General features: G+C 49.1%; 1 protein-coding gene across 2 annotated transcripts in view; it reads left to right on the top strand.

Annotated features, from left to right (window-relative positions):
* Positions 1-25,385, top strand: part of LOC147717884 (CCN family member 1-like) — a 63,410-nt gene that overhangs the window by 5,287 nt on the left and 32,738 nt on the right. Inside the window, exons 2-4 of one of the 2 annotated variants that reach the window (XM_086924653.1) lie at positions 2,062-2,281; positions 12,305-12,484; positions 19,379-19,636. In XM_086924653.1, coding sequence (XP_086780779.1) covers positions 2,062-2,281; positions 12,305-12,484; positions 19,379-19,636 — 658 coding nt within the window. The remainder of the gene's footprint in view (positions 1-2,061; positions 2,282-12,304; positions 12,485-19,378; positions 19,637-25,385) is intronic. The other variant, XM_086924654.1, reaches the window with a different exon arrangement.

Genomic DNA, 25,385 nt, shown 5'->3' with positions numbered 1-25,385 from the left:
ACCCAATGTGAGAAGATGCCCCCTGACCACCCACAGGCCCTGCGTCATCTCCATCTTTACCCCTCCACCCAATGCGAGAAGAAGCCACCTGACCACCCGCAGGCCCTGCGGAGTCTCCATCTCTACCCCTCCACCCAATGTGAGAAGATGCCACCTGACCACCCACAGGCCCTGCGTCATCTCCATCTTTACCCCTCCACCCAATGCGAGAAGAAGCCACCTGACCACCCGCAGGCCCTGCGGAGTCTCCATCTCTACCCCTCCACCCAATGTGAGAAGATGCCACCTGACCACCCACAGGCCCTGCGTCATCTCCATCTTTACCCCTCCACCCAATGCGAGAAGAAGCCACCTGACCACCCGCAGGCCCTGCGGAGTCTCCATCTCTACCCCTCCACCCAATGTGAGAAGATGCCACCTGACCACCCACAGGCCCTGCGTCATCTCCATCTTTACCCCTCCACCCAATGTGAGAAGATGCCACCTGACCACCCACAGGCCGTGAGCCATCTCCATCTCTACCCCTCCACCCAATGTGAGAAGATGCCCCCTGACCACCCACAGGCCCTGCGTCATCTCCATCTTTACCCCTCCACCCAATGCGAGAAGAAGCCACCTGACCACCCGCAGGCCCTGCGGAGTCTCCATCTCTACCCTTCCACCCAATGTGAGAAGATGGCACCTGACCACCCACAGGCTCTGCACAGTCTCAAGCGCCACCCTTCCACCCAATGTGAACAATTTGTACCTGACAATGCACAGACCCATCGTAGTGTGCAGCTCTACTCTTCCGCCGATTGTGAGAAGATGTCTCGCCCTGTATCGTCTCCAGCTCTACCCGCCACCCAATGTGGCCCCTGAAGGGCCACAGGGCCACCCAATAAGAGCAGATAACAGCTGCCGACCACAGACCCTCAGCATTCCCAGCTCACCCTTCGCCTCTCAGCCGTGTTGTTCCTGTGGGTCAGTCCCACACACACCGAGCTCTGACCTGCCTTCTTCACATACACACAGGCCACCAAGGTCTCCCGCCTCGCTTCCCCATTGCTCCTGTGTGTCTTTCCTGGGATCAACCAAGGCTTAACCCAGCTGTGTGTGCAAACTCAGATCTGCACATGAAGCATGAAGCATGATTTGAAGTAAACCGGACTTTGCTCAGGCGCTTATTGTCCATGTGGACTGTGCCAACATGCTTATGGCAGATAATACCCGATGAGGATCTAATTGGCAAATACAAGGACACTTTAACAATTTTACATTGTGCAAAGTATTTCAGGGAGAGGCGAATGGGGGGTGCAAGGACATTTTGGGGATTGGAGCAGGGCTCCGAAGCACAAGCCCAGCACCCTGATTTACAAAAAGCCTCTTTCTGGGAGGTGACCCTAACTCAGGGGTCTCCAAACCGGTCCTGGAGGGCCGGATCCATGCCAGATTTTTGGGATATCCCCATTGAGATACATGTAGGTACTTTAAAAATATGGCATGGATCCGGCCCTCCAGGACCGGTTTGGAGACCCCTGCCCTAACTGAATACATACCCCCGCCTTTCTTGAAATGCCTTCAGTTATGCACAATACACCCACCGCGAGTCTGCCCTCGAACACCCCAAAAGCAGCAGGAGTGCCCCCCAGTCTGGAGCGGGGGTGAGGGCGGGGTCTAGAGAGCCACATCTCCCTGGGGCGTGCACAGCCCCAGATGCCCCCAACTCTCATCTGAAATGCACAAAGATATTGGGAGTTAAGTGCATCTTGCATAAGGTGCAAGGGGTGACCTTGGTGAGCCAGGTTGGACTGCACAAAAACACGTGTGTGATGTGTGACTTACACCTTTTACAGGCATTACATACACAAGTCTGCTGCGTGCTATTAAAATCAGTCGAACATTTTGGAATTCTCTTTTTAAACCTGCAGTGCTGCACAGCGCACCTGACCCTGAATGACAGTATTGAGCTGTTGTGGAGTTTTAGTTAACCTCGCTTTGCATTCTGGCACTTGTAGTTTTGCTTTTCCCATTCTAAGTGTAGGCGGCTCAGCGATACTCTCACCCTGTCCTTTCTTTCAGGTCCAGGGAGGATGCCCCGTTGATTGCCTGTGCCCCAGGGAGGTGCCAGGAGGATGTGCCCCCGGGGTGCCCCTGGTCTCGGACGACTGCGGGTGCGGCTGTCGGGTGTGTGCGGGGCAGCTGAACGATGATTGCAATGACCTCCGACCCTGTGACCCCAGCCAGGACCTCATATGTGACTATGGTGCTGACCCCGAGAGGTCATGGGGCATCTGCAGAGGTGAGCACACACAGGAGATGGGTATCCTTGCTGCAGCAGGGCAGCTGGAGGCGGGGCTGGGGCAGGGGCCATCTTCAGTTCTCACTCTTTCGGAGTAGCCAAGAGGACCAGTGAGTGATCTTTTTCAGTCACGAGGCGCCAGGGCATGGGGTACATGCTGAGTAAGATGTGCCTCTGAGGCAGGACTCCTGGAATTATGCGGCGTGAGAGGACCAAATTATGTGGCAAAGTTAATTAAATTATCTGGTAAAAAAAAAAATTATGCAGCCTAATGCAGCACATTTTGTGACTGCATTACTTTTGTCATTTTAACCTATGTTAACACTGCCTTTGCAACGGTTTACTTGTTTAACATTCAAATATAGTAATAAATACTGAAAAGTGACCAGTCAACCTTCGTGAATGAAAATGTGGCAAATGTGGCAAAGCCATAATCAAGCGAAAATAGTCATGGCTGCAGAATCGCATAATTCCAGTGGCCCTGCTCTTGGATTATGTGCATAGGAGCTGCACACGCAGGTCCCTCTACACACAGGTTCGTAATACTTCTTGTAGGGGAGCTAGAAATGTCCGCTTGTAGATTTGTGTCTATGATTTATACAGATTTTGTTAATATTCAGTAATTCGCTATGAATTCTTCTAGTACTCTTGGCAGCTTCTCACATTTCTTTGCATGTGTGAAAATCTATGTATAAGGAAATATTGGGGGATATTATCAATGCTGGCGATATGTTATTTTCGCCGCTTTAGCGGCCGTTTTCGGCCGCTAAGCGGCGATAATACTATCGCCCAATTAGCAAGCTGTTGCTAACTGATGTTAGAGACAGCTTTGAGACGATAGCGAGCGATTTGGGGCCCGCTCTGCATGTTAGAGATAATTATTGCTAATGACATGCAATGTGGGCGTTCCCAACCCGTTAGCGACTGAAAGCAGTCGCTAACGTCGCTAACGCCTATTAGCAAGGCAGGCTTAGCGATGGCAATATTCGCGCTTAGCGCGAATATCGCCAAAAACGAACACCTGCCCAGACCAGTTCTTAGCCACGTTATCCAATAGGAGGTGGATAACATGGCTAAGAGCATTTAGTCACTAATGCGTGAATATCGCGGTATTCTCAGAGATATTCACGCTATCGGCGGAAAAATTATCGCTTTGGAGATAAATGTAGCTAATAGCACTTTATCTCAGCGGTAATTTCCGGCGATGCTTAGCGATAAAAAAATCGTTGCTAAGCCTAGTAGCGATAAATATCGCTAATCGTTGGTAATATGCCCCACTATCTTCTTTTCTGCAGGTGCAAAACATCATGCTATAATAATATTAATAATAGCACTTGTAAAGCACATGGTTACACCAAAAGCAGAGGGCGGGCGGAGCAAGATTCGCTGTCCTGGCTCCAACTTTTTGGAATTCCCTCCCGGTTACTCTGCGCTCCTCACCTTCCTACCCCCTGTTCCGTAAAAATCTTAAAACTTTTTTGTTCACACAAGCCTACCCTTAATCTCTCTGCTGCTGCCATCCACTGATCACCACTAGCGCCATGAAACCGCCGGGTATGCGAGCGCTGTACAAATGTTTTTAAATTCAAATTCAAAAGGTGTGTCCCTGCTCTGGGGCAGAACTCTACAGGGAAAGAGGATAGAGAAAAGATCCTATCACTTGAACAGCCATGCTTTCAGCTTTTTCCGGAAGAGAACCTCCGAAGATTCCGAGCGGAGAGAAAGAGGAAGAGCATTCCAATTTTTGGCTCCCGATAGCCGAAAGATTGTGCCCCCAGTCTAACTTTTAGTACTTTAGGGACTTTGGCCAGATAGGTCCAGGTTGATCTAAGATGGCGTGTGGGAATATATGGGGTGAGTAAGCCATGCAGATAGCTTGGACCTTTGCCCTGTAAGATACAGTGGCTAATGCATAGAGCTTTAACGCTTTAACCGCAGCGGTTTTTCCGCCGCGGTGCGGGCGTTCTAAAGGGTGGGCGGGGCTGCGTCGGCCGTTGGCTGTCGGCAGCACTGGGGAGGGAGTGCTGGCCGACGGGAGCACGGAAGGGGCTAAAAAGGACTCTTTTTGCAACCGGCAACCAGTGTAGGTCCTCGACAGCCTTCCCCATTGAGGCTCTCCTGGGCAGCTTCAGATCCAAACGGGGTGCCGCTTTCTGGATGCATTGTAGCCTGTGAAGACATTTTTTAGTTAATCCCAAGTAAAGAGCATTTCCATAGTCCAGCTGAGATGTTACCAAGGCGTGAACTAGGGTTTTTCTAGCTGGAGCCGAAAGAACATCAGAGTTTTCCGCAGCTGTTGGTCCTGATTCCAAACCCTGTTTGTTACAGTAAATACAGCACACTTTTCCCCTGTTAAATTCTGCCTGAAATTTAAGGAAGGGTGATGCATTTATGGCATCCAGTAATTTCAGCCAAAATTACCATATGCCATCAACATCACCCAACTCATAATTTGCCCATTGAGCAAGCAAGGGCCATAGTCCATTCACACTTTTAAACTTGTAAACTTTTTTTATCCATGGTGAAAATGTATTACCCATATAGAAATCCCTTTCCTTACACCTCTACTAATTTTGGATGTATTGCCTTCCCTTTCCATCCAGAAACCTATTTACTCCTTCCCCTGATCAAGAGTCAATATTTGACTATTTCCAGGGAGGGAAAGTACATACTTGGGCACTCTTTACAAATTTGGTGGAATAGGGTCTGATATTTACTGCATGTGGTAAATACCATTTTCATGCAAATCACAATTTGATCCCTGCACAAACATGTGTTTACAAAAGGACTGGAATAAGCCCTTGTATCGAGGGCCAAAAAATTGTAATATCCATCACAGTGATATTTTGGCCCTAATTATGAGCAGTCTGGTAAAAGGTGTGATATTTATAGTTCCTGGTAAAAATCTGTCTGAGCCGAGTTCTATGAAGTGCGATTAATTCCACCCAATTATGAATTTTTGGGGAATGGCGTGGGTTTTGGTGGTTACCACAATCAAAATATGCATATTCTTGTAAACTCAATCATTTCCCCCTAACAAATATCAGCAGATTATTACAAAACCCATATTTGCAACTGATGAGTTTTATGACTATATAGAGGAATGAAGCCGAAGGGTCAAGATCCTTTACAAGGTCTTGGAAAACCCCTGTGACTTGCAATATGTAAAGTACGTCAGAGTGTACTTTATTCCTTATAATACATGGTCACACCATCACCCTTCCCACGAACCACTGGAATTATTGGTGTGTTCTTTTTTCAAATGAAAGAGATCGGATGTTTGCAGATATGAGGGATCTACATAGAATCTGTAGTGCACAATTAAACTCACCAAAAAGCAGTTAGAGATTTGGGGGTAAAGATACCAGAACTACTTTAGTACAAATCCGATTTTAAAAAGCACTGCAGCCCAGAATCTATAGGAACATGCAGAGAGATTCTACTTCCCTATTGTTATTTAAAGGGTGCAATCATAAATATCTTCTTTCTGCTCACCACTGGTCATCTAGAAAAAGAGAGCAGAAGAAGGAAGAGGCAGGTTTTGTGATTTTTCTTGTTTGAAATTCAGCTGTAACTATGTTCCATGACCTGGTCGCAGGCATTATGATGTTAGAACTCAAATGTAATAAATCATTAGAGATTAATCGGTTCCTCATTGCTTTATTACAGGTGACTATTTCAAATTTTTCAAATTTCAAATTCAAATTTTATTTTTATGTGTTTGATTAATTAAAATCTTACAAAAAGCAGGTTAATTACAGGTGACTAGAAATCTCACAAGTTGGCTGTAAAAAGGAAATTTAGAAGGAAAAAAATTGACATTTATACAGGGGTTGCCGTCTCCCATGTATTATATAAGTGATTAAATGCCTTTACAAGGGAAAAATGCCACCACCCTTGATTGGTACTGCAAGAACGAAACTTTGCCCTGTAAATGGTGCACTTGGAGCACCTAGGTTAAATCTTTGTGTGTAAAGAGCTCTGTAAGTCGATTGAAGCTGTATAGTTTTTTACCTACGAATACATCCCTTGTCTGGCATTATATAATGTTTTTTAGAAGGTTCTAAGTAGTATAAAGGTTTTTGTTTCCAGACCTTAGGAAGATTTGAAAAAAAGTTTGTAATGTTTGCAATATTCACATACATTGAAAAGAAAATCAGCAAAAGTAAGATTTGCATTAAAATTATCAGCGACTACTCACTTTTATCGTGAAGATCCTCTGGCAGCAAAAAGAAATAGTGAGAAAATATATCACCAAAGTGTACGAACTTTACAAACTTTGAAAAGTGCTCTTTGAAAACGTTGCAAAACTTTACCAGTGAATTCAAAATGTTGTCCATCTCTATTTTTTCACCAAGCCTATATTTGTTTTTGTCTCAGAAAATTACTTTTCTGAGAATCTTTAGACTTTCTTTTCCCGTTTCGTTTTTCTAAGCCTGTTTAGAGTTTATATTTTAGGCATGTGTTTAGTTGCTCGTGTTTCTGTGTACTATTATTTTGAGTTCGCCAGTTTTGCTCTCAATGTCTGCTGTTCTCTTTCTGCTGTAAGTGGGGATATTTCTTTACCCGTTATTCAATGCCTGAAAGTGTTTTCTGTGTGTGGTCAGATGGTTTTTAATAGACTTCCTCGGGGAAGCACATTTGAGAACAGTGAGTTGTTTCTATCGCTTGGTATTTTTTGTAAGAGTATGAACACTGCTTGTACATTTAATTTTACGCTGCCTTTTCCATGGCTTCCTGTTTAGACTCACTTCAGAATACTGAGCTCAAATTTCAAAATTACTAAAGGGAAAGTCATATATTTACACTTGTTCGGCTGTGACCCCAGATTTTGTGAGCCAGGCATCAGCGCGCTCCCTATGAAAGGATGACTTTTTCACACCTGCGTTCAATTAAAAATGCAAATATCTTTTTGAATGTGTCTGTAATGTTGTCACCCTTTGCTGAATTTGTGTCATTGTTCAAGTGTTGCTGGCAGTCAGTTTGGCTCCTTGAAGGACAATTGGAATGCTTCCATTTCTAACGATAATGGCATTACTCCTAGTCCTACTCCCTCGCCTTCCTTCAGTACAATTGAGGCCCCGCCTCCCACCCAGACCCACCCCCAGCATAAAAACTCTGCCCGCCCCCACCTCCACCTGTACATAAACAAGCCGAGCTAGCACTCAGTTGAACCGCACCGGGAGGGAGGGAGGGTCCTTGAAGGAAGGCGAGGGAGTAGGACTAGGAGTAATGCCATTATCGTTAGAAATGGAAGCATTACCTCCCGTCCCTCCCTCGCCTTCCTTCAGTACAATTGAGGACATAGCAAGCAGAAGAAAACAGGGACGGACAACTGAGTGACAAAGAACACAAAACAGTGCCCAAAACACAGCAGAACAACATCCCTGGCCTCGCAAAGAGGACAAGACCCTGAGGCCCGAACCCCCAAAGGAGGAACCACCCCCACAAGAGGAAGAGCCATCAAGAACGCGGACTGAAACCCACAACCAGAGTTGGACCACAGCGAATAGACAAAGAGACCCCCACCCGGAAGGACTCCACAACCAGCAGGCCCCACAGCAAAAGATGCCGGACAGCCAAACCGAGCAAACGAGACTCCACAGCCAAGAAAGGAGCAGGACAGAACACAGGCAAAAGCAACCTGTGACAGAGCCAAAACGCCGAGCCACCGGAAGGGACAAAGAAAGGAACCGGACCCAAAAGCAACAGAGTCGAACAGCCCAGACAGAAAGGAAACATCCAAAAACAGGGCCCAGAACAACCCCAAGCGCCCCGCAGGGGCGATGGCAACCAAAAAACAAGGCCCAAAGGCAAAAGCCGCAACCCAAGACCCCCAAGGGGCCCAAAGGGAGGACCGGACAGGACATCCAACACCAGCAGCAAAGGCCCCGAAGGGAAGGACCCGACAGGCCAGGGAACAAACACCCAGACCCGGAAAAAAAGAACCAGGCAACAGACCCCTAGGCAACACGCAAGGAAGCCAGGAGCACCAAGAAGCTGGAAAGCAACACACTGCACTCGCAGAGGGGCCACCGACAACCCCAGCAGGACCCCAGCCGGAGGGAACCTCCACACCAAAAGGAGGCCAGCACCACAGGAACAACACCCAGAGCAGAACAGCAGGACCAAAAAAGGCCAGCAAACACCAAGCAGAGGACAGCCAAGAGGAGGACCGAGGGGAAGCCTGCAAGCCACCGCCAACGAAACAGGAACCCCCAACACAGCCAAGACCAGCTGCACAACAGCCAGGCAGCAGGGCAAACCCCGCACAGAACCCAGGGGAAGGACACGAAACTCCAAAGGGCACGAAGCCACCAGAAGGAACCTCCACCGAGCGACACACAACCCGGACAGGAGAGGAAAACAAGGAGCCCAAGGCCAACGGGGGGCAACCAACAACCCCCGAGCACAGACCCACAGCGCCCGCACCAGAAAGGCCCAAGCAACGTAAAAGGCAGGGCAGGGAAAAGCACACCGAAGAGCCAGAGGCCCAGGAGAGGGCCAGACGCCCCCCCAAGACCCGGGACCCCAGCCCAGAGACCCTAACCGGGCCACCCAGGCCGACCGCGGCGCCACAAACAGGACCACCACAGGGAGGCCCCAAAGACCCACCAACAGTACAGACACAGGGAAGGAAGGACCCAGCATAACAGAACTGCCAGCACACAGGACACCCACAGAGGCAGAGAGCCGACAGCCCCAGCACCCAAACCAGAGTCCGCAGAAACAGGACGCAGGCAACCAAGGAACAAGGACCAGAACCTGGACCCACCCAGGACGCGGCAAAGGACAACGCCACCGGAGCGTCAGACGGAGCCAACACGCACAGACCCGCAGAGAGCCCCGAAAGGGCACCAGGGCAAGGCCAAAAAGGCCGCAACAGCAACCAGCAAGCGGACCCCCGGGAGAGCAGCAGGAACCAGAACAGGAACCCGAACCCAGCCAAGCCCGAACAGGCCGGCAACCGAAGCCACCACAAGTGGAGCCAGAGGAGCCAGCGAACACCGAGCCAGAAGGCAACAGCGGCCGAGCCACCAGGAGAGCCCCCCCCCGTGGACCGACCGACAAGGGAAGCAGGGACAACAGACCCCGAAGACCAACCCAACAGGAGCCAGAGGGACAGGCCGAGAAGAAGAAAACAAGCCCAGGGAACACCGCAGAAGCCAGGCACCCCGGCACAAGCAGCCACAGGACAAGCCGGAGGAGCCCCCGGGGCCACAAGGCCCGAACCCAAGAAGGAAGAGAGGCCAGGCAACCGCCGGACAAAGGAACGGGGCCGAGCACAGACTGAACGAGAGCCACCTAATAGCGCCCGGACATGCAGGAAGACCCAGGGCGAAGGCCCGAGGCTGAAGAGGAAGGAAGCAGAAACGGGCATACCCCACATAGAACCGCAGGAAAAGCAGAAAAGAGGCAGTGACCGGGAAGTGGAGAGAAGCGACCCCAAAATCCAGGGCATGCCAAAAACCACCAGGCAGGGCCCGCGGAAAGGCAGCCCGAAGGGCCAACACACGGAAGGGCACCAGCCAAATCCAGGAGCAGACCCCCAGGAGAACCAGGACAGGCACAAAGCCGCCGGACACCCCAGCCACAGCACCAGAAAGGAGCGGGCCCAAGACCCAAGCCCCACCGACAGGAACCCAGCAGACGGAACACATGGCAAGCAAACAGGACACCCAGTCCAGCAGAGCCACCCAGCAGGAACCGTAGACAGGCACCGGAGACAGCCAAACCCTCACCAAACCGGAGGAACCCGCACCAAGCCGACCCAGCACCCAAGAACATACAGCAGTGACAGGAACCCAACAGGGCAATGCACTCCGACCAAGAGGCAGTCAGCCAGGGCAAAAGAAACGGTCAAAACCGCGCCCACCCGAAAGACAGAGGAGAAACCCACAGCAGGGACCACGGAGAGGCCCCAGTGCAAGGCACGTGAGAAAGGCAGGACGCCCCAACTAAGGCAAGGCAAGCAGAGGGCCCAAGGTGGCGACATGCAGCCACCCCGAACCGCCACCGCAAACTCCACGAAACCCAGCACCAAGGAGGGCACAGAAGAAGCAGAGAACAGGCCAGCCAGTGCCACGGCAGCAGCCAAGCAGAACAACAGGCCCACCAAGCAGCGCGGCCAGGACAGAGGACAACTGCACAACTGGAGGAAAGGGGCGACCCCCACCAAGAAGCACAGCCACAGGAGGAAGACAGGGACACGCAGCCCAGAAGCAAACGCCCCAGTGCAAACCGAGCGCGCAGAGAAACCTGAAACCAATCAGGACCAACACAGTGCAGAAGGAAGAAGGAGGGATGGGAAGAGACCGCCAACGGCAGGCCGCACAGGAAACCGCCAATCAACTGGAAGCAGGGCAGCACCACAGCGGACAAAGCCACACGCACCACGCACATACAACAAGTATGAGCAACGCACGTCACACACAGCACCAACCCCCACCCTGGCACAAAGGGGCAAGCCCAACCAGGAGGGCCGGGGACACCATGAAAAGAAACCCACAGGCCCGACCAGCAGGAAAGAGGAAAACTCTGCCAACTAGTACAGGAGACCAGCGACCCACGTCCCAAACGCCCACCACCCCGGAGCCACAGGCAGCACCAGCGGCGGGAGGAGGACCCACGACACCCAAAGATGCCAGAAGGGAACCAGCTATCCACAGGAACAGCAGGACGAAGAGGGGACGCAGAAGGCAGCAACAGAACCCCTGAGAATAGGACAGAGCAGCCACCACCAAGTCCAGCACCATCCACGGACATGAGAGGCAGAACAACCCCCACGGAGCCCAGGACACCAGGGCACCCCAGGGGGACCGGAGACCCTGACACTAGCAACAACCCCACGCGACCCAGAGGAAGACGACCGCCAAGGCCATCACCAAAGGAATCACGGAGCGCAGGCAGGAAACGAACCCCAGCCAGCGAACACAGCGCCAACAAAGGCACCAGAACAGCCGCCGAAGTACAGCCCCAAGGCCAGTACCACAGGGCAAGAGAAACGCCCAAGCATTTCTTCGAGGAGCACGCTCACTGCTGGACACGATGGGCTGTAGGGTCGCATCCGCCCCAGAAGCCTATGCGGAAGTGCAGCCGGGCACGTCCCATAACATCAACTCAGCCCGACCGCTTTTGCAATCGACATCCAGGAGAGCGGACAACCGCGTTCCACAGGTCCAGCAGCTAGCCCTCTTGTGTCGCCCAGCATGGACAAGGTCAAGGGGATGTTCAAGGCCAACCGGAATGGAAAAGAAACAAAAAAAAAAACGGGCAAAAACCCGTCCTACCTGGCCTCCGAGAACACAGCATACCGGGAGGAGGCAGCCACGCAGCCCGACCCGGAAACACAGCCCCAGCCACAGGAGGACCGCCAAAGCACCGCTGCGGATTCCTGAGCCACCGCTCCGCCCCCACACCACGAGGGAGACGAGGAGAGGAGGCGCCGCCGGGAGAACTCAGCAGAGGGCACCGCCACAGCAGAGAGCAAAACCGAAGACTCCCCGGCACCGCCACAGGGAGGAACTGAAAGGGTGAGTCTCACCAGTGAGACAGAAAAAAACAGGTGGAGGTGGGGGCGGGCAGAGTTTTTATGCTGGGGGTGGGTCTGGGTGGGAGGCGGGGCCTCAATTGTACTGAAGGAAGGCGAGGGAGGGACGGGAGGTAATGCTTGTATTAGAAATGTGGATATTAACCTATCAGTGTGTCCTACTAATAACTATTATAATATTAATAATAATAATACTATGCTCGTAAAGCCCTCTGGTCTGTAACTGTCACGGCTCTTGCACTGTCCTTGCTCCCTTTACACTACTCACTGGCAACCCACATATTGAAATTGAAGAAAAATTGTGCATTGGGCGTGGCTAGGATATTTCTGAGTTAGTTGTGTTGTCAGACTGAGCTATCTTGTTGGAACTGGAGCCCGTGAACTGTAAGTTACACACAGATCTCTGCCACAGGCGCATTGACCAGCTGCTCTATCAGTGATGAGTGTCCACTGTCTGTCCCTTGCACCCACAGCCTCCCAGCAGGGCCGCTCCTGCTTCTTCAACGGCAGCGTCTACCTGCACGAAGAGCACTTCCAGATCGCCTGTCACAGCTCCTGCGTCTGCCGCGACGGGGCGCTGGGGTGCGTGCCCCTCTGCCCGCTCACCATGCCGGTCATTGTGCCTGGCTGCAGCGACATGCGGCAGGTGGAAGGTATGCACGCGCGATGTCATCATGCACGCAGTGCCGCACAGAGGGCCATATTTACAAGCCTCTATTGCCACCAGTGCGTCACTTTTTTTGACGCTCCAGTGGCACATCGGCATTCCCCATATTTACAAGGTGGCGCTAAGCCACTTACGTGAGTGTTGCGGTGGCGTTCTACCACAACATATATTGCTTTTTGATGCTGTCCTAGATCTACAAGGCTGGGGCAGCGCCAAAAACTAACGCCAGGTAAAACCTGGGGGCATATTATCAAGACAGGCGATAAAATTATCGCCGCTTTATCGGCAGAAAATTGCTGATAAAGCGGCAGTTTTACATAGAAAAAACAAATCACCATTATTGATTGTTTATGTCTAGGAAGGTGTCTCTTCCTGCACATAAACAATCACCCCTGCAGTGCAGTCACCATTGCAATATGGCAGCAGGTGGCCTGCACTGGCGCTAGGCAGCTTTTTTAGCGCTAGCGGAAACACAAGGGTGTGCCGTATTCTTGGGAATATGGTGCGTCCCAGCATTTTAAAAATGTCGGAGCGCGGCATTGCAAAGTCAGCGTAACACCGCGCTCCAACACTTTTTGAAAATATGCTCCTGAGAGCGACATTCCTGCCCGGCAGTGTTAGCGCTTGGAGGCTGTCTGCCATACAATTTTGTTTTTTTTAATTCTAAGCCTTTATTCCTCATTTTGAGAGGCCAGCTGGGGAGAATAAGATGTTAATGAAATCTGATGAAAAAGCAATAACCAGAGTCACTGAAAGTATGCGACAGAGCAGGAACAAACTAAGTGCCAGGGTTTTACTAAATTATGTGCTACGAAAAGGCAAATTATGAGGCATAATACTGCCGTTTTTTTACTATTATTACCCAATTCTTTTGTTTCAAATAGTAACACTAGCTGGGCAAGGGTTTCACATCATTAGCACCTGTTTGACCTCAAAGCAATAAGCAACCGAAAGGGGATCAGTCAACCTTTGTGAAAGGCCTCCAACTGAGCGGCAACACGTTTCACTCTGTTTTTAGTAACTTTTGGACCTTAGAGCTAGAACATTTTTTTAAATAAAATCTCCAGATTATGCAGCAAACAATGGATTATGTCAGAAATGTGGCAAATCCATAATTATGTGGAAAATGCTGCAGACACAAAAGCTCACAATTCCAGTGGCCCTGCCGACCCCCCAGGCATCAGTATTTATGGGGTCCAACAAGTTTGGATAGTTTTCCCTATCCAGACTGGCAGTATGACATGCCCCAACATCCAAATATACCTGTATTTACCAGACATGTTCCCCCAGTACATTTCAACAGATTTGACCTGCTGAAATTCACCCGGGTAAAATTGCAGGAGTGCGTTAATTACCACTACACTCGTGATTAGGCTCCTGTGCAAACCTACTTGTGGAAGAATCCGAAAGAAGTGCATCTCATAATGAGGATGGTCCTCATAGGTATTGGAAAGTGCTGAACTAAGATGCGAAAATAATTGGTGAATTATCCCACTCTGAGAAACAGCTTCCGGCGAATGCCCCCTGGCACAGGCTGCTCAGTGTCGGGGGAGCAGTGAAAAGCACATTTTGTGGGCAAGCACCGGAACAAAACCGATTAAGATGCAAAACTGTTTATTAAAAGCGAAGATTCATAACTTGGTAAACAAAGTTGGAGAAAAACAAAGCACTCTTGTAACTTTTGTTTCTGGAATTATTTTCAGCAGAAGTTAAGCGTTAAACCTTTAAAGATAGAAAATGCTACATTGCCAGCGACTGCGGTTTGATTTCAATCTGTATCCTAATAAACTGAACAAAACTAAGGGTGGGCGGTAAACTCCGCTCCGCCAGCAGAATTAGCAGAGTTTTGCCCACTCCGCGTTCCATTTGGAGTGCGGAGTTTGCAAAACCCTGCGTAACGCCGGCAGAGCGGAGTTTCCCGACTTTCTTGCCACTCACCCCTTTCTGTGCACTCTGAGGGCCTCATTTATGAAAAGTGACGAATCGCTGCGTGAAAACAGCGATGCGTCACTTTTCACTGCGCACTCCTTGCGACACCAATGATGCGTCATATTTAATGTATGACGCATCATGTCGCAAGGAGTTACAGATACGTCAGTATTTCTGACGCATCTGTAAGCGCAAAAGTGACGCATTGCTGGAGTGTGTCACAAAAGTGACGCAACTCAAGCAATGCGTCCTTTCACATGGGGAAAGCCCCATGTGAAAGGGCTTGCGTCAGTCTTACGCCTGCTGTGAGGCAGGCGCAAGATTTTGACGCAACAGCATCCTAAAAGGGACGCAGTGAAATCTCATAGATTTCACTGCGTCACTATTACGAGGCTTTTTGCGGGGGAACGCCCCTTCTGCATACATTATACCTGACGCAGGTATAATGTGGCGCAGGGGTTTAAAAAGTGACGCATCTACCTAGATGCGTCACTTTTTAAATATGGCGCAACAAGGCGCATTTTGTACGCCGCTGGTGCGTCACAAAAAGTGACGCACCGGCGGCGCAAAACTGACGCAAGGCCTCATAAATAAGGGCCTGAGTGTTATGCCCCGTCTGCCTGTTTATAAGCGTCAGACTGCGCCGTGGAGCACCAACCCCCTTTGACCCTGCCCCTGACTCTGAAGACACGCCTGCGTTGTCTAGACTCTGGCAAGTCTCCTCCCTCCTTTCCTCCCAGAAGTCCCTTGCTGTACGGGGGTAAGCTGGAGGGGGCCTGGATGTTGTCATAGCCCCGTAGGGGGTGTCCCCTATCTTCGGGCTCTCAGAGGTGTAGGGCGGACGGCTCCCGGACATCAGAGCCCTGCTGGACGCTACCCTCACCAACCTCTTCGTGCAATAAGGACAGGAGTTGGTGCGCCCACCACTACATTTTAGACCCTGCAACCAGCGAGGTGTCCTGCAGGATCTCCGAGACAAGCCGGAGAGACCCCACGACAATCTACACCCAGGCCCGGACTGGCCGCTGCGGGCACCGAGCAATCCCCCGGTGCGCCGCAAGGGTGGGGGGCGGTTTTGGGCCATGGGGGCCGTTTTTGTAGCATAGCCGCAAAATCGGACCTGTAACAAAATCAGCCGAAACCGGCCCCGGCAAAGAGCACAGTCGCACCCCCAGAGGGCCGGCCGAGCACTTTGCCAGGGCCAGTTTTGGTTCTCAGTCCGGCCCTGCACACCCCCAGGGGGCCGGCCGAGCACTTTGCCAGGGCCAGTTTTGGTTCTCAGTCCGGCCCTGCCTACACCCCACCGAGGCAACAGAATAATCCCTACAGGACACCATATCCGGTATCCCCCTGCAAGCTACACTGTTCGAACGACAAGAGGATATGCAGGACTCACACCACAATACAGTGATATCACTGATATGGAGCAACAGGCAGGGTGAGGTAATCCAGAGGCCGGCTGCAGGAGCCAATCTGAAGGAGCTTCAGCCCAGGGAGAAGGTCTTCGAGCCACTCCACTGCCCAGACTGATTTCCGCACTTGACAAGTTGGTCACATTGGTTTCTTAGGAGTTTCAAAGTCTGCAGAGTGAGTGAATGGCATGTCTGAAGAGACCAGACTGTACAATGGGGAAGCAGAATATTTTACTGTAAAAGATCTACAAGAGTCTTCAGAAAAAAATGACAACTATTATTGACTGTTAATTGTTTGTCAGTTGTTGTTTCAGCTATTAGAGATACCATGTGGAGCCACACCCATGCCTTTGGCTTGATATCCAGCTGTCTCCACTCATGCGTTCTTCCCTCCCTTTTCCTCGAAGAGCCCGTTGATGTGACGGGAGATAGGGAGAGACATCAGGCTTCCCACACCAGAGCATGTGGGCTCGCCAGCTTTTGTTCAAAAGTAGGGCAGGGCGGAACTCCATGGAATTCCACAGAGTTCTTAAGCAACGCCGCAGAATTCCACATAGTGCAACATCGCGAGCTCCGCCCACCCCTAAAAAAACATGGGGCACATTATCAAGAAAGGGCGATCCATTATCACCGCTTTTATCTGCAGGAAACTGCCGCTAAAGCGGCAATAATGGGATTGATAAAAAGCCCTTGTGAATTCCCATAGAAGCCCAAGTTCTGGTGTTAACCTGGGCTTCTATGGGAATATACAAGGGCATGTTATCAAGCCCATTATCGCCGCTTTAGCAGCAGTTTCCTGGCGATAATGTATCGCCCTTTCTTGATAATATGGCCCCTGATCTTTCAGTCCTGATCACAAATATATGTGTTATCCCGTCGTCCTGGGTCCAAGCCAAAAATCTGAATAACATTAGAACTTCCACCGAATATCTGCTTGAAACCAGTTTTCAGACCACCCTACTGTAATGTAATGTAATGTATAGGCATTTATATAGCGCACTACTTACCCGGAGGGTCCCAAGGCGCTTCGACCGCTGCGAAACCCTTCCTGGCTTCCCTGAGAGATGGTCCCTTAATGGGTATCTCCAGGGTGAGACCAGGCATCCCCGGCGGTCTGGTGGGGCCGTTAGTGAAGATGAGGCAAGCTAATGCCCAGAGTTGCCGAGTGTGATCGCTGATCAGAGTGGGCACCGAGGCGAGAGAATTATCGAGTCCGCTGACCCTGGTCCAGAAACCTGCCGCGCCGGGAATCGAACCCTGGTCCCGGGCTGTCCTCTGCTCTCGGGTCTGCCGCCTCTAACCAGTGAGCCACACTACTTCACTGGTGTTATGCGATTAAGTGGCTGTAACGTTTTCCACATAATTATTGGTTTGTTGCATTTCTCACATAATCCATCATCCATTGCGTAATTTGTAGATTTAAAAACAATGCTGGGTGTAGCTGAAACGGATCCGAAGTTACATAAAGCACGGCGACATGTGTTGCAGCGGTATAGAAGGCCCTTTGCAAAGGTGTGTTGGTCTCTTTTCAGTTGCTTATTGCTATAATTGCGTGTTAAACTGGGACTATTGAGGGAGTAACTTTGCAGAGACAGTGTTAAACTGTGTAAAAACAATAAATATGTTCCACATTACACCACATAAATTGCCCTTCCTTGCCGTTTAATTGAATCAACCCTGGCACACAATTCCAGTGACCCTGACTATGCAAAGCTAGTGTACTATTACACTATCCTACTGTAACTGACCACTAGATGGCACTGCATCCACATAGGAGACACACTGTGGCTGAGAAGGAGACTGTCGGATCCTGCTGGAAGAATTCATCCAGTGTCATACTGAGACTGTCCAGTAGGTGTCACTATTTCCATGGACAATGCAGTGAGAAGATGAACCACTGTTGCTAAGAAGCAGACAGAAGGGCTCTGCAGTAACTGATCCAATGTCATTCTATGACTGTCCACTAGGTGTTGTTTTCATAGATGGGCATGCATGAGATGGACCCATGTGGTTGAGAAAGAGACTGTAGAGCCCTGAAAAAGGGAATCCAATGTCATACCGTGACAGTCCACCAGGAGTCACCGCTTCCATGCCCTGGAAGGTGCAAGAATGGTAATGGCAGGTTAAAATGTAAAAATGTAAATGTAAATCCGTATTTGTAAAGCGCGAACTAATCACCCTTATGGGTTTCAAGGCGCTTGGGGCTGTCATGGAAATTAAGTGAGCTATTGCCCAGAGTCACATGGTGTTGAGCTGAGCTGCCGCTGGAGCCGGGGATCGAACTGTGTACTCCGAAGTCAGCTGCCTTGGTCGCTGCACCACTCCTCTGCAACTTACAAGAAGACAACAGCCCCTGTGTGGCCTCAATAAGTGCCACACAGTGGCTGCCCACTAGGTACCATAGTATCTATAGGGTATACAGCGGTTAGCACGCATTTTATACAACGCGGTGCTGTTACCACGCTACTTTTACCACGCAAGTCGTTACCACGACTTGCGCTGGAGGGCGCTCCAGGATAGTAAATAGTTTAATTTACTATCCAACTCCTTCCCAAGAGTCCACGGGTACTGGAGTTGCAATAGTAAATTAAAAAATGTACTATCCAGCGCCCCTCCACGCAAGTCGTTGTAACGACTTGCGTGGTAAAAGTAGCGTTGTAACGGTACGCGTTGTAAAAGTACGCGTGGTACCGTCATATATCCTATCTATAGACATGGTAGGACAGGAGAGGTACACGCGGCTGAAGGACCAGGTGGCATTGCCTGGAGAAATGTGGCTCAGGGGTTAGAGGCGGCAGACCCGGAAGCTGAGATCGGCCCTGGACCAGGGTTCAATTCCCCGCCTCGGCGGGTCTTGGGCTCAAAAATTCCACGGACTCGATAATTCTCGCTCCGGTGCCTTCTCGACTCACAGGTTCACACTCTGCGACTCTGGGCAATAGCTTGCTTAATCTCCACAACGGCCCCTCGCGGCGGGATGCCTGGCTTTCACCTTGTGGATACCCTGCCGGGGTTATCTCACAGGGGAATACCAGGACAGGTTCCCTAAGCAAGCGCTTAGATACCGACCTCAGTCAGTGATTTGCGCTATATAAATACATGTACATTTACATTTACTCAGTGCTAGAGACAGATTGAAGGTGCCCGCCTTTGGCTGAAAGAGAAACTACAGCCCCTTATTCAATGGCATAGTGTATAACTGGCCACTAGGTGGCACTGCTCTTCCAGGCAGACAGACCCTGTCATGCCGTTAGAGCCTAGGGTAGACTCCCCCGACAGATCTATACAGTGACTGGGCACTAGTTGTCTGACAGAGGAACCGAAGCAGTACTGACCCCTGTGGCTGATAGTTGCCCCAAGACTAGACTGGCAGGTGACTGACTGCCCTGCACTAGAAGCATTGCGGAAAGCACTGACCTATCTGGAACTCTCCCAGCTCCATGATAGGCCAGTCCACCTGTTATGCACTCCCGGGTCCAATGCCATCAATCGCTGCCTGGTTACACCATGCCAACCTTTGACCCCGTTCTCCCCTCCAGTGCCCGGGCAGTGCTGCAAGCGATGGAGGTGCGTGGAGTCCAACAGGCTGGAGGACTGGCTGCACAGCTCGGACATGCAGAGACCCCCCAGGGGGAATGCCATCGGAGAGACCCCCAGGAGGGCATGGGGAGTCGAGACCAGGACCAGCTGGGACCATCATCATCCCGCTGAATCCTTCAGGAGCAGAGCCATACTGGAAACCGAGGGGGGACAGGCACTCGTGGCCGAAGAGGAAGACCCAGATGGGAGCGGTGCAGGTGAGAGGTGCTGCGAGGCTGTGGGTCAGGGAACCTAAGCGCTGAATGTGGAACCTACCACTGGAATAGCAATGGCAGCTAGAGGCCAGGATTGAAGAGCAACGGTGTGTGTATGTGGGTGTGTGTGCGTGTGTATCCATCCCGTGGCTTGTGTCAGCACATGTGTGTATGTCGTGGTTTGTGTTTAGTAACTCCCATGATAGATCTGCAAATTATAATATTTGAAAAAGAAATACAAATAAGTGCAGGTAGCACGAGACCGTTGCCAGCACCCCTGCCGCGTTTTGCAGCCCTAGGGCCCTCTTAAAAAATTACATTAAAAAGTCATACTGGGGTAAGCCACCACCAGCATTGGGAGGGGACGGAAAATTGACTGAAAATGTGCGGGGGTGGGATTTAAAATAAATGAGCAGCTAGTCAAGGGCAGAGTTTGTGGGAAAAAGTTACAATCTCCTGCGTACACCATCCATTTTAGGACATCCTCATTCCTCACTCCTCATCCCTGCTTCCCTTCCCTGTTTTATATGCATCATCCCTACTTCTCACCCATAATGCCTACTTATCATCCATCATCCCTACTTCCCTTCCACCATCCCAACTTCTCACCCCTCATCCTTGCTACTTAGCTCTGCTTTTCTTCCATCATCCCTACTTTTCTTCCATCATACCTACTTCTCTTCCATCATCCCTACTTCTCATACATGCTTCACACCCATCATCCCTGCTTCTCATCTCTCATTCCTGATTCTCATCCCTACTTCTCTTGCATCATCCCAACCTCTCTTGCATCATCCCCCCTTCACTTGCATTATCCCTCCTTCTCATCCATCATCCCTACTTCACTTCCATCATCCCTACTTCTCAACCCTCATTTCTGATTCTCATTTCTCCTTCTCATCCATCATCCTTACTTCTCAACCCTCTTCCCTACTTTCATTCCATTATGCCTACTTCCCATCCATAATCCCTACTTATTACCCATCATCCTTTTTTCTCATCCCTACTTCTCATCCACCCCCCCTACTTCTCACCCTTACTTCTCATTCATCCATCATCCCTACTTCTCATCCATATTCCCTACTTGTCATTCCTACTCATTCTTCATCCCTACTTCTCAGTACTTATCCCTCAGCCATACCAACACACTTTCAATGCTGTGAAACACCCCTTCAGGCTGATTGGTTGGCAACACCCAATCAGAGTTAATAGAGAGGACTGTAATATCTTGGTCTATCTCAGGCTTTTCCAGTGGGTAGCTCACGAGCTACTGGTAGCTGTGCAACTGCCTAAAAATAGCTCTCCTAGCAGCCCAGTCTACTGAATTAGATGCTTTTGCTTGGTTTAATACACATGCTGGTTGAAGACAGGGGAGAGGAAATCCCAACTGGTGTTTTCTTTCAGTGAATCCAAGGCTGTAGAGCACTTTGATTTATTTAGTTAAGTGTTTTTCTGTTTCCACAGGTCTCTATGGAAAGCTCTGGGTTGGGGAAGACAAGGTCCTCCCTCCTGGACCATAAATCAACACTTGGAGAAAGGGCTTTACAGTTCATTCAGAAACCTTTTTAGTTTCAGTTTCACATGTAACAACTCCAGACCTCTCATGTCCTGGTTTCTTCACAACTGAAGCCCAGCCCTAAAATCTGGAAACTGCAAAGAAAGATAACAAGCATTTTGAATGCAATAGGTCTTGCATTTGTGAGAGTTTAAGCTATTTGCATTGTAAATGACAATGCCTTTTATTTATCTGTTTTACTAATTAACACATAAATAAAAGGCATTGTCATTTACAATGCCAATAGCTCAAACTCTTGTAAATGCGAGACATATTCAGAGAAGCGGGCGCCATTGTCCTGGCTGCTCGGAAAGTGAAAGCGCGCATGACGCGCTGTATGTTGCAGGAATGCATGCTGTGCCTTCAGTAAGAGAAACTCATTAAAAAAAGTAGTGCTTACAGACTAAAAAAGACGTACCGGATAACAACCGAAGTAAAAGGGCCAGTCCTCATCGGAGGTTACAAATGAAGACAAGGCTGTACTAAGGAGGGACTTACAAGACAATTAACGAATCCGAAGCTAGCATTTACGAAGGGCAATGACACAAGCCAATGACAAATATGGGTGGAGAATGGGCGGGGCTTCTATTCCATGCTCCAATAAACCGCAGAGCAGCGCAGTGAAATCAGAAAAGGTTGCTGATGAACTGTATTACCCTGTCTCCAAGAGTTAATTTTACACATTTTCTTTGTTACAATAATAAAATAAAACCAGACAAGGTTTCTGATGACCCATATACCCCTGTCTCCAGGTGCTGATTTATGACCAAGGCCAGGACCCTTGTCTTTCCCAAACCATCAGAGTTTTCCGCAGAGACCAGTGTAAATTAAAAGCACTCAAATAAAATTAAATGCTGTACTTCCTTGGATTTACTGTAAGCAAGCTACACATTGTGCAATAAGAACGCTGTTTTTTCAGTGGCTAGCCCAATAGAATGCAGCTTTCTCTCAACTCTGATTGGCTGTTGCCAACCAATCAGTGTGAAGGTGTGTTTCACAGCATTCAAGGTGTGTTGGTGTGACTGAGTGATGAGGAATGAAAAGTACGGATGATGGATGAGAAGTAGGGATGATGGATGAGTAGTAGGGATGATGGATGAGAAGTAGGGATGATGGATGAGAAGTAGGGATGATGGATGAGAAGTAGGGATGATGGATGAGGAGTAGGGATGATGGATGAGAAGTAGGGATGATGGATGAGAAGTAGGGATGATGGATTAGGAGTAGTGATGATGGATGAGAAGTAGGGATGATGGATGAGAAGTAGGGATGATGGATGAGAAGTAGGGATGATGGATGAGAAGTAGGGATGATGGATGAGGAGTAGGGATGATGGATGAGGAGTAGGGATGATATATTCGAGAAGTAAGGATCAGACGTTGAGATAATGGATGATGGATGAGTAGTAGAAATGATGGATGATTCATGAGAAGTAGGGTAAGAAATAAGAAATAGGAATTATGGAAGAGAAGTAGGGACAATGGATGAAGTAGCTAAGATAGATGAGAAGTAGGAATGATGGATGAGGAGTATGCATTAGAAGCAAGGATGAGAGATGAGAAGTAGGGTTATGTCTTCCATTCCTTATAAGCAGGCTTTAAGTGGTATGGAAATAGGGGGTAGGCGGGGGGGGTCTAAAAGGGACATGGGCTATGCAATTAAGGGTTTGGCTTAAAGAGATTAACTACATTTCTCTGTTTCCCAATGTGTGCCAGCCAACCCCTGTTTTGGTACTTTTCTGAGCTCTCTGTATATATATATATATATATATATATATATATATATATATATATATATATATATATATATATATATATATATATATATATATATATATGTTTTGTCATGCAGAGAGGCCAAGGATTGCATGACCACTTGTATTCTGAACCCCTTTATGACCCACTGGCAGGCACCATGACACTTGCGCTGACTTCAGTCTCAACTCCATAGCTCTCAATCCTGGTCGTTCTAAACACCTGGAGGCGACTCAGTTCACAGTATGCACTATACTAGAGCAATATGCTTCACGAAAAAATACAGAAACAGTTAACACCCTTAGGGAATTGAAGATTAAGTAAAGCATATGAAATATAAACAGGAAGTAAATCGTAGACATGGTTGTTCAGAATACGATCAGTGTGTTTGCCATTAAAGTTAAAGGCATGAATGGAGGGCCCGATAGGGATCCGCTCCAATGTCTGTTTTCAATCACTACCTGCTGGGACCCGGCTCACCAAAAGCATAGGCTCTAAGTGTGGTGCAGATTGTGTAATGGGGAGTCAGCGTTATTAAGGACAGAAAAGGGAATTTCCTGGGAAGTGGGGTGTTTACCTTGACTACAGACACAATCAGATATCAGATAGTTTTATTTGCATAATTAGTTAAAATTATTACAAAGTTTACATGATAAAACGACAGTACAAAGTTTAAAAACTTGATTACAGACACAATGTTCAGGTGTAATTTATATTTAGAATATACTTGTGGGTAGACACATCTTACATTGAAGCACGTTCATGGTCCTCAGAGAATGTCTTTACAATTTCACTTCCAGTACCACACCCGGCCACATGCACTGAAGCCATGCCCAACTTGTACTGTGCAGAAAGAGCAGCCCTAGCCCGTACCCTGCATATTCCCTTCATCTCCTGGGTCCACTGGTGACCATTTTTGGCATGTGCCCAATACACTGACCTCAGTGTCCACATGGCACAGCCTTTGGCTCTGTCCGAAGGGTACTGGGTACTGGCCACGGCCATTAAGCATGACCTGAGCTCAGTTCCAAAGTGACTGGGAGCTGCCTTTCACTAAGGCCAGAGACAGGGCCGGACTGGCTGTAGCGGGCACCGGGCGTTTCCTCAGTGGGTTGCCAAGGTGGGTGCCGGGTTTGGGCCCCTGGAGGCTGTTTTTGTTACACGGGGCCAGCAATATCAGCTCCCGGTAACAAAATTGGCCGAAACTGGCCCTTGCAAACAGCTCAGCCTCAGCCCCCCAGAGGGGCCGGCCGAGCAGTTTGCCATAGCTGGTTTCGGTTCCCAGTCCGGCCCTAGCCAGAGACCTCTGGCCACAGGGTCTGGACTCACCCAGAACTGCTTATTCTTAACTCACCCTAGCAAAGCTTTTAAACACCAAACATAAGTGAAATACATTTTTGTGAGACTGTGCAACTTCATCAAACATCAGTATTATTATTATCAGCATTTTTTGAGCGCATGGCTACCCAGAGGCATCCCAGCGCTAGAAACATCAGGCAGAACAGTAGGCAGAGTGGTTATACGGTCGCATTCTGAAACAGCTTGGGGGCATATTATGAAGAAACAGCGTTAAAATTATCGCCGCTTTAGCGGCAAGAAATTGCAGCTAAAGCGGCGATAACAGGCTTGATATTATGCCCTTGTGAATTCTCATAGAAGTCCATGTTCTGTGTGAACATGGGCCTGTCGGTGACAATTTTAACGCCGTTCTTGATAATATACCCCTAAGTATTTAGGAGCCTCCGGAAAGATAGATGGGGGGTCACTGTGCGAAGATAAGGAAGACAAAGTGTGTTTTATCAATGGAATTACCAATCGAACCATAAACACCAGTGTCTCTGTGACATTCACACATATTTAATGTGTTCTTCACTCTCCCTCCATTTCTCACTTTGCAAACATTAAATAAATATAATTATCAATTACAATGGCCTTTGAAGCTACTTCTTCCTGACTGCTAACAGGTGTGTAACTATTGCAGTACTTACAACTTGAAATGTATTTTATACAACCTTATGTTTATTTTCGTTTTTTGAAAACCTTCTAGCCAGAGCTATAAACATAGAAGAAAGACTATCTTCTGCTGTGTCCATGCCATTTATACAAAGTTTATAATCCTTCTATGTTAACACAGAAGAAAGACAGCTATCTGCTCCGCCTGCACATTCAGTAAACAAAGCAGGTTGTCTTTCTACTGTGAAGTAAAGACAGACGGTAAATGGTAGTCAAACGGACCACAATCGTGCGGTGCATGTGGGGAAATACGCATTATGTCATGCTTGACCGGTCCTGTCTCACGTTCCTCTCTGGTTTTCTCTATCCGTCTCTCTCTCTCTCTCTCTCTCTGTATATGCATACATGCCAATAGACCCGATTCAGGCGGGAGACTACCGATTTTTCAAGCCAAAAATGGCTTTATTTGAGCTGTCTCCCGCCTGAAATT

This window comes from Lissotriton vulgaris, chromosome 5 (assembly GCF_964263255.1).
Source record: "Lissotriton vulgaris chromosome 5, aLisVul1.2, whole genome shotgun sequence".
Taxonomy (NCBI): domain Eukaryota; kingdom Metazoa; phylum Chordata; class Amphibia; order Caudata; family Salamandridae; genus Lissotriton; species Lissotriton vulgaris.
This window is presented reverse-complemented; position numbering and strand designations above follow the sequence as displayed.